The sequence below is a fragment of the Oncorhynchus nerka genome, linkage group LG23 (assembly GCF_034236695.1).
Source record: "Oncorhynchus nerka isolate Pitt River linkage group LG23, Oner_Uvic_2.0, whole genome shotgun sequence".
Lineage (NCBI taxonomy): Eukaryota > Metazoa > Chordata > Actinopteri > Salmoniformes > Salmonidae > Oncorhynchus > Oncorhynchus nerka.
Genome location: NC_088418.1, coordinates 38,446,357 through 38,456,668, shown reverse-complemented (window position 1 = coordinate 38,456,668; position 10,312 = coordinate 38,446,357). Strand labels below are relative to the sequence as shown.

Below are 10,312 nucleotides of genomic sequence, written 5' to 3'. Positions count from 1 at the left end.
TCATAATAAAAAAATCTGTTTATTATATTTTTATTTGTAAACATAAGAAATACAGCATGAACTTCGTCCCATTCCATACTATTTCCCCACTTTTCCATTGTCATTTGAGATACATTTGGTACAAGTTATTTTTTTCACACATTCAGACAGACATATTATTCATGCTATGATACATCCTTCAAGAGCCGATCTTCGAGTGTGCATTTATAAGTGACTGTTCCTTGGTGTTTCCCATCCCAAATCTACACTTATAGATGCACACTTGAAGATCTGCTCTGGATGGACTAGTAACAGCATCGCAGAAAGTTTGAAACACCACCTCTTTTCTTTACACACCAATGTAAAACAAAGAGTGCATCACAAATGACATTCTATATGGCCCTGGTCAAAAGTAATGCACTACACAGGGAATAGTATACTATTTGGGATACAACAAAGGGGTTGATTGTGAATTGGTCACTACTCACTAGTGTCTCTCTCTGTCTCATAGTTGTTTGTGTTTGTCTGTCCCGTGCTGCCTCAATAGAGAGACGTAGAGGCGTATGAAGGAGTAAGAGACTCCCAGAGAGCAGTACACTGATGTCACCAGCAGGGGCACGAAGGGCAGGGTATGCTGCCACGGCGACAGAGGGTAAACAACCTCACAGAGGATCTCTACGGCAACCAGGCCCAGGAGGTAGGTGGTTTCCAGAGGGTTAAGGAGGGAACCCCTGTAACAGAGTTAAGATCGTTGTGTAAACTCACACAGCTTGAAATGTTTCCACGTGTGTTGTTTCAATGGTGCAACTGGCTAGTACATTTTCAAACAGGCGGTCACATGTACCTGAGACCAATACTGGTAAGGATTTGTGAGCGAGGAAGCTATGATGTTAAGCAGCACACAGTGACACTGGTTATACCAAGATAGGAGCTAATTGAGCTCTGTAAAAAAGCAGTGCTCTTAGACAGGACCCAAACGCAAAAGGTATTGGTAAACATGAATATTAACTAAACTTATTTGCAGATTATCTCCTGGTATACCTGACCAATATTGAAAACTCAATGCCTTCCCTTGCTAAAAATATTTTCGGAATACTCTAAAATCTCAGGATATAAAATGAACGTAGAAAAAAACAAAATAACGGCAATAGGAAAAATAAAAAGAATAACTCATGATCTACAGCAAATCCTTGAAGTGGACCACAAACAAAAAATATATAAAGATAACTTTATCCCATTACTCAACAATATGAAAGCAGATCTATTTTAATGGAACAATCTTCCCATACATTTTACAGGTAGAATAAACCTCTTCAGAAAGGCATAGCTCCCAAAGTTTTGACATTTATCCTTGGTAATACCAAATATCCCACCAAAAAACATCCTTTAAAAAAAGTATACCTCAGTCATAAAATACTTTATATTGGCAAATAAAACGCATAGAATAAAAACAAAACATTTTCCCATCTTCCTAAGTCTGAGGGTGGTTTTAACTCGCCACCCAAGGCTTGCAACATATAGTTAAAAGCACAAAAGACGAACAATAGGTACATATTGAAGATGTGCACGCTCATCCCCAGAATATTTTCACGTGTCTATTTTAGGATAAAGCTAAGAACATTAACAACTTCATAGTTAAGAACACTATAACAATATGAAAGAAAATAAAACGGTTTCTAGAAGAACCAATATCACTCCCTTAAAGCACAACCGCATGGAACAATCCTCGAATAGCGTTTCAGAATTCACTGATAAATTGGTCCACATGGAAAACTAAAGGCATAGAAATGATTTGATTTGACATGGAAAACTAAAGGCATAGAAATTGTAAATGTCTTGGTAATAGGAAATACATTTATTTCCACGACAGAATTAAAAAGCAATTTGGACCGACCAATGTAGATATTTTCAAATACATGCAACTTAAAAGTTTGATATCACGGAATTTCAATTTGAAATATTTTAGACATCAGAGTAATCTTGAGGGAATCCTATGAGTCAGAAAAGGATATTCAAATGATAGATAAGACATACAAAACCTTGCAGAGAGCGTATCCAACTGACAACCTCTAAGAAAAAAATATAAACTTAAAAATAACTGATATTGGCAGAAGATAGAGGGAATGTTGGAACATAACTAACTAAATTACTGTTAACTAAAATGTACGCTTAATCCAGTATAAACTAATTTATAGAATGTATTATACAAGAGACAAAATTCACAAATTCTACAGCACAACGACAGAGTCATGTCTTAAGTGTAAAACTATCAATGATTCAATAATTTATGCCTTTGTGGAATGCTATGAAGTCCAAAAGTTGGCTGTCAGAAGTATTACAATGTAAATTAACTTTTAATCTGTCGGTCTCCATATTTCAAGACATGGCATATGAGGGTGCAGTGAGATACCCAATGTGTTGGAAACTACTTTTCTCGTCAATCATCTTGAAAAAACATTTACTTAAAAACTGGAAAGGTCAAATGCTTTGTTATTTAAATGTTGAAAGGGCGTGGGCGATGGAGTGAAGCAAAATGGTGCAGTTTGAGGCCTTGTGGCGGAAAGTGATGCGGGCGCTGGAAATGGGGGTGTGAGCAGATGGGTCTGGGCAGGTGTTATGTCCTTGATGTTTGTGTGCATTTGTATGCTGTCGTTTGTATGTGTACAGTATGTTTTGTATTGTTTGAATTAAAAAATAATAAAACAAAATCAGTGTTCTCAGATCGTGGTCCCAGAACTCACAGGGTGTGCAGAGTTTGTTCTAGCACTTACACACCTGATTGAACTGTCAACTAAACATCAAGAACAGTGGTGTAAAGTACTAAAGTAAAAATACTTTAACTTGGCCCGAACGCATATGTAACAGTATAGCTTCCGTCCCTCTCCTCGCCCCAACCTGGGCTCGAACCAGGGACCCTCTGCACACATCAACAACAGCCACCTCCGAAGCATCGTTACCCATCGCGCCACAAAAGCCACGGCCCTTGCAGAGCAAGGGGAACCACTACTTCAAGGTCTCAGAGCAAGTGACGTCACCGATTGAAATGCTATTAGCGCGCACCACCGCTAACTAGCTAGCCATTTCACATCTGTTACACATAAAACATCTTAAGTGTCTCCTTTAAGGAATTATTTTTCCGTATACCGGGGGAAATGTAAAAGGGTGTTATATAAAGCCCATCAAACATTTCCTTGGGTAAGGGCATTTTTAGGGGCTTCACGGTAGTTTGAAAGCATGTACAGCAGAAAAAGTATCTGGTTACCATGGAGACTTCTTATGGCTGGGGGGCTGTAATTGAGTAGCTTGGATGAATAAGGTGCCCAGAGTAAACTGCCTGCTACTCAGGCCCAGAAGCTAATATATTTATATTATTAGTAGATTTGGATAGAAAACTGTTTGAATGATGTCTGAGTATAACATAACTCATATGGCAGGCAAAAACCTGAGAAAAAATCCAACCAGGAAGTGGGAAATCTGAGGTTTGTAGTTTTTCATGTCATTGCCAATGAATATACAGTGTCTATGGGGTCATATTGCACTTCCTAAGGCTTCCACTATATGTCTTCCACAACAGTCTTTAGAACCTTGTTTGAGGCTTCTACTGTGTAGTGGGGGCGAATGAGAGCTGATTCAACCAGAGGTCTGCCAGAGTGGCATGAGCTGATCACGCTCGCACACATGAGAGTGACCTGCGTTCCATTGCATTTCTGAAGACAAAGGAATTCTCCAGTTGGAACATTATTGAAGATTTATGTTAAAAACAGTCTAAAGATTGATTCTATACATCGTTTGACATGTTTCTACGGACTGTAACAGAACTTTTACTTTTCGTCTGGACCTAGTGATCGTGCCTCATGAATTTGGATTACTGGGCAAAACGCGAACAAAAAGGAGGTATTTGGACATAAATGATGGACTTTATCGAACAAAACAAACATTTATTGTGGAACTGGGATTCCTGGGAGTAAATTCTGATGAAGATCATCAAAGGTAAGTGAATATTTATAATGCTATTTCTGACTTCTGTTGACTCCACAACATGGCGGTTATCTGTTTGGCTTGTTTTGTTGTCTGAGCGCTGTACACAGATTATTGCATGGTGTGCATTTTTGTTTAAAAAAATTGAAATTTGACACAGCGGTTGCATTAAGGAGAAGTGTATCTATAATTCCATGCATAACAGTTGTATCTTTTATCAAAGTTTATTATTTCTGTAAATTGATGTGGCTCTCTGCAAAATCACCGGATGTTTTGGAACTACTGAACATAATGCGCCAATGTAAACTGAGATTTTTGGATATAAATATGAACTTTATAGAACAAAACATACATGTATTGTGTAACGTGAAGTCCTATGCGTGTCATCTGATGAAGATCATCAAAGGTTAGTGATGAATTTGATCTCTATTTCTGCTTTTTGTGACTCCTCGCTTTGGCTGGAAAAATGGCTGTGTTTTTTTGTGACTATGCGGTGACCTAACATAATCGTTTAGTGTGCTTTCACTGTAAAGCCTTTTTGAAATCGGACACTGGTGGGATTAACAACAAGTTTATCTTTAAAATGGTGTAAAATACTTGTATGTTTGAGGAATTTTAATTAATGAGATTTCTGTTGTTTTGAATTTGGCGCTCTGCACTTTCACTGGCTGTTGTCATATCGATCCCGGTAGCGGGATTTCAGCCATAAGAAGTCAATGAACATCTCCTCAAATATATATATATTTATTTTGGGAGATAGCAAAATAGAACTTCTACATTTAAGACAGGAGAAACAAATGGATTCATAAGATAATAAAATATATTTCTTTGACTTTTTCTCAACTTGTTTATATTACTTTCTGGCACGACAAGATAACTTACGGAGTAGGTAGCTAGCTAGCCAGCTATCTTTGAAGCCATGGATTGTGCACCTTCCATTGTTTAGCTAAGTAGCTACCTAGCTAGCTAGGTGTTTTTCTTTTGAAAATAGGGCAGAGGACAGCAACATTTACCTCCATAAATGTTGATTATATTGATATCCATACTGAATGAAGCACTTAAGGGACGTCATGGACACCTATAACTTTTCACTTAATTTAAGGGGGACATTTTCCTTAAACTGACTTAAAACTTTTTCCTTCAAAGTTAAGAAAACTTTATAGGTAAAGATAAAAAATAAAATGTACTTAAAATGTTTTATGGAACAGGCCCCTGTGCTTTGTTATTTATATTTTTTAACAACTTTTACTTCACTAGATTCCTAAAGAAAATCATGTATTTTTTACACCATACATTTCCCCTGGCACCCAAAAGGGCTCATTACATTTTGAATGCTTAGCAGGACATATCATTTATTATTATTTTTTAAAAAATGGTGCCAACTGGTTTGCTTAATACAAGAAATTTAAAATGATTTATACTTTTATTTTTGATACTTTAGAATATTTTAGCAATTACATTTACTCAAGTAGTATTTAACTGGGTGACTGTCACTTTTACATCATTCATTTTCTATTAAGGTATCTTTACTTTTACTGAAGTATGACAATTGGGTACTTTTTCCACCACTGATCAAGGACCACCTTGACTGAGAGCATTACAAATGTATAATGATAGTTAGTTGTCATCAGCTTGACATACAGTGCATTTGGAAAGTATTCAGACCCCTTCACGTTTTCCACATTTGTTATGTTACAGCCTTATTTTAAAATCGATAAAATAAAAAAAGTTCCTCATCAATCTACACACAATACCCCACAATGAAAAAGTGATAACAGGTTTTTAGAAAAATTTTGCACAATTGATTGGACATGATTTGGAGAGGCACACACCTGTCTATATAAGGTCCCACAGTTGACAGTGCAGAGCAAAAACCAAGCCATGTGGTCAAAGGAATTGTCCGTAGAGCTTCGAGACAGGATTGTGTTGAGGCACAGATCTGGGAAAGGGTACCAAAACATTTCTACAGCATTGAAGGTCCCAAGAACACTGTGGCCTCCATCATTCTTAAATGGAAGAAGTTTGGAACCACCAAGACTCCTCCTAGAGCTGGCCGCCCGGCCAAACTGAGCAATTGGGGGAGAAGGGCCTTGGTCAGGGAGGTGACCAAGAATCCGATGGTCAATCTGACAATTTCATTTAATCAATTTTAGAATAAGGCTTTAACGTAACAAAATGTGGGGAAAAAACAGGGGGGTCTGAATCCTTTCCGAATGCCCTGTATGTATCAATACCACCAAAAATCTACTCTAACATGGAAGTTCACCCACCTGAACAGTTTCTTTAAGGAGGTGAAGCTGTAGAGCGTGAACAGCAGCATCAGCAGGACTTTGATGGGCAGCTCTGTGCCAACAAAGATTGAGAAACAAACATTAAGATCCTAATCATACAATATGAAATTTCTAATTGCAAATAACAAAATGCCTTCTCAGAGGGAGCCCAAATGGCTCCAGTGGTGGCTAGTTGCAGAGGCTCTTACCTGCTGCAGTGAAGAGAAGTGGAAACAGAGAGTAATGCCCCGTGGTGGTCAGCATCAGGAAGATCCCAGCATCCTCTCTGCTCTCAACTGCTAGTATGCTGCCAAACAACAACACAAAACCCATTACAACAGGAAGAGGAGCTGTACAATAAAGACGTAACCAACTATGCCACAGAGTTGTATTCATTAGGCACCAAACGGAAGAACATTTCCTGAAACAGGGAGGGACGACCAGAGATGTCCAATAAGAAAGCCCATTATAATTTTCAGTTGCAAAACATTTTGCTACAGTGTGCCCCAATGAATATAACCCAGTTGCTATCAACGGGTCAATGATAGCTGAATCTGAAATCAGCATGTCAGCAGTTCACCTGAAGGGCAGTATGGCCATGAGGATGGCCTTCTCGTGGACATGCCAGCCGAACATGAAGGAGCCCAGGGCACAGACCACCAGACAGCGCAGGAACCCCCGGGCACCACGCGGACGACACCAGATACTCAACACTGCAGGCTGAGGGGGGTGGGGAGCAGGAAGAGAGGGGGGTATATTAACTTTTAACCTTTTACTTTAGGCTGGTGCACATTATTCTAAATATATATAGTACCAATCAAAGGTTTGGACACACTTACTCATTCAAGGGTTTTTCTTTATTTTTTACTATTTTCTACATTGTAGAATAATAGTGAAGACATCAAAACTATGAAATAACACATATGGAACCATGTAGTGTCCAAAAAGTGTTAAACAAATCAAAATATATATTTTATACTCTTGAAAGTAGACACCCTTTGCCTCGATGACAGCGTTGCACACTCTTGGCATTCTCTCAACCAGCTTCATGAGGTAGTCACCTGGAATGCATTTAAATTAACAAGTGTGCCTTGTTAAAAGTTCATTTGTGGAATTTCTTTCCTTCGTAATGCGTTTGAGCCAAATCAGTTGTGTTGTGACAAGGTAGGGGTGGTATGCAGAAGATAGCCCAACTTTGTAAAAGACCAAGTCCATATTATGGCAAGAACAGCTCAAATAAGCGAAGAGAAACGACAGTCCATCATTACTTTAAGACATGATAGTCAGTCAAGCAGGAACATTTTAAGAACTTTGAAAGTTTCTTCAAGTGCAGTTGCAAAAAACCATCAAGCGCTATGATCAAACTGGCTCTCATGAGGACCGCCACAGGAAAGGAAGACCCAGTTACCTCTGCTGCAGAGGTAGTTCAATAGAGTTAACTGCACCTCAGATTGCAGCCCAAATAAATGCTTCACAGAGTTCAAGTAACAGACACATGTCAACATCAACTGTTCAGAGAAGACTGCATGAATCAGGCCTTCATGCTCAAATTGCTGCAAAAGAAACCAGTACTAAAGGACACCAATAAGAAGAAGAGTCTTGCTTGGGCCAAGAAACACGAGCAATCATCTGAGGAGCCTAAATTTGAGATTTTTGGTTCCAACTGCAATGTCTTTGTGAGACGCAGAGTAGGTGAACGGATGATCTCCACATGTGTGGTTCCCACCGTGAAGCATGGAGGAGAAGGTGACGGTGCTTTACTGGTGATACTGTCTGTGATTTATTTAGAATTCAAGGCACACTTAATGAGCATGGCTACAACAGTATTCTGCAGCGATACGTCATCCCATCTGGTTTGCGCTTAGTGGGACTATCATTTGTTTTTCAACAGGAAAATGACCCAACACACCTCCAGGCTGTGTAAGGGCTATTTGACCAAGGAGAGTGATGGAGTGCTGCATTAGATGACCTGGCATTCACAATCACCCGACCTCAACCCAATTGATATGGTTTGGGATGAGTTGGAACACAGAGTGAAGGAAAAGCAGCCAACAAGTGCTCAGCATGTGGGAACTCCTTCAAGACAGTTGGAAAAGCATTCCAGGTGAAGCTGGTTGAGAGAATGCCAAGAGTGTGCAAAGCTGTCTTCAAGGCAAAAGGTGGCTACTTTGAAGATTCTAAAATCAAAAATATATTTAGATTATTTTAACACTTTTTTGGTTACTATGTGTTACTTCTTAGTTTTGATATCTTCACTATTCATTTAGAAAATAGTAAAAATAAAGAAAAACCATTGAATGTGTAGGTGTCAAAACATTTGACTGGTACTGTAGCTATTATCTGTTCAAAAACAACTGCATTATTACATGGACATACAGTAGATGAAGTTTGTTTGGTGGGGTTGGTGTCATGTCTGCTCCCGCTCTCCCCCCTGGTGCTTGAGGGCACCAGGCTGCCCTGCATCACTCACTTCTATCATCTATTACGCACACCTGCCTTCCCTCATCACACGCATCAGTGATATTGGACTCACCTGGACTCACTCATCTGTTTATTTCCTCCCATATATTTGTCAGTTCCCTTGCTCTGTTCTCCGCTGCTGCATTAATTGTTTTTTGGTTTGTGTTACCGGTTTGCTAATGCTGTTTCTGTCTCGTTCCATGTCCGTTATATACAGTTGAATTCGGAAGTTTACATACACTTAGGTTGGATTCCGGGTGGAGATTATAACATTATATTCATATTTACTCTTTGAGGTGCTGTTCTGTTGCATCCTCTACAACTACTGTGATTATTATTATTTGACCCTGTTGGTCATCTATGAATGTTTGAAAATCTCGGCCACGTTCTGTTGTAATCTCTACCCGGCACAGCCAGAAGAGGACTGGCCACCCCTCATAGCCTGGTTCCTCTCTAGGTTTCTTCCTAGGTTTTGGCCTTTCTAGGGAGTTTTTCCTAGCCACCGTGCTTCCACACCTGGATTGCTTGCTGTTTGGGGTTTTAGGCTGGGTTTCTGTACAGCACTTTGAGATATTAGCTGATGTACAAAGGGCTACATCATGATTTGATAGAGGACGGAGGGTCTTCCAAATATTGAAAGTGTGTAAATAGTTACCCATGTTATTTTGTAAATGTATATATTTTTTTCTTCATATTTTGGAGGGTTGTGTTAGAATACCATTTTGGCATTTTGAATATAGTTATTTGTTTCAAAATGTATACCTTCACCAATTTGGCCACTTGGGTACATTTGGGCTACTTGTGTGGGACACCTGGGTGACTTCATGATAAATGTCATGTAGCACACTCAAGTTATCATTCTGAAACTTTGCACAAGTACTGTTGCCCTCTTATGTTTTTCACTGAAATTGTCTGCATCATCCTATCTGAATGTTTGTTTTATCTTGTTCATTTTAAAGATGATACAACAATAAAAAGAAAAAACGTATGTTTTTTTTCATTGTTTTATCTAAACCAGATCTATTGTGTTATATTCTCCTACATTCAATTCACATTTACACAAACTTCAGAGTGTTTTCTTTCAAATGGTACCAAGAATATGCATATCCTTGGTTCTGTGCCTGAGCTACAGTCAGTTAGATTTGGGTAAGTCTTCAGGCGGAAATTGAAAAAAGTAGGGGGTAACTCTAAGAGGTTAAACCTCCGACTTCAACTGTATTAAATGTGTACCTGCTTCGTCTCTCCAATGTGTCAGTTGGAACCAAAATTATTTTCCAATTGTTTCTTTCTGAACAGAACCATTATTATTTTTGTTCTGTTCCATTGTTCCGACTTGTAAAATGAAGTTCTGAACCGGTCCCAACCCCAAAAAAGCACAGGTTTATATGGTTCCTTTCTGTTCCTTTTTAAACCTTTGAAATCGTCATTAAATTACTTCACCAACCAGTGCGGATAGAGAAGCTTGCTATTGGGCTACCTAGGCTATAGTTGTTTACAGGCACGATGGTGTAGTGCGCGAGATGCCACTGAAATTTTGCGGGTGGGGAGAGAGTGAGAGATGGTGGAGGGTGAGGGTTGGGTTGAAGCGCTGGGCATCTTGTTATGACATGCATTATTTGAATTAG

The 10,312-nt window shown here is 39.0% G+C and overlaps 1 protein-coding gene across 3 annotated transcripts in view; it reads right to left on the bottom strand.

Annotated features, from left to right (window-relative positions):
- The window catches only part of alg8 (ALG8 alpha-1,3-glucosyltransferase), a 34,995-nt gene continuing 24,683 nt past the window's right edge, over nt 1–10,312 (bottom strand). For all 3 annotated transcript variants that reach the window (XM_065008102.1, XM_029629915.2, XM_065008103.1), the window contains 4 exons: nt 6,808–6,947; nt 6,437–6,534; nt 6,228–6,300; nt 1–710 (listed from right to left, as the gene is read on the bottom strand). In XM_065008102.1, the coding sequence (XP_064864174.1) occupies nt 485–710; nt 6,228–6,300; nt 6,437–6,534; nt 6,808–6,947 (537 nt within the window). In that variant the 3' untranslated portion in view covers nt 1–484. The remainder of the gene's footprint in view (nt 711–6,227; nt 6,301–6,436; nt 6,535–6,807; nt 6,948–10,312) is intronic.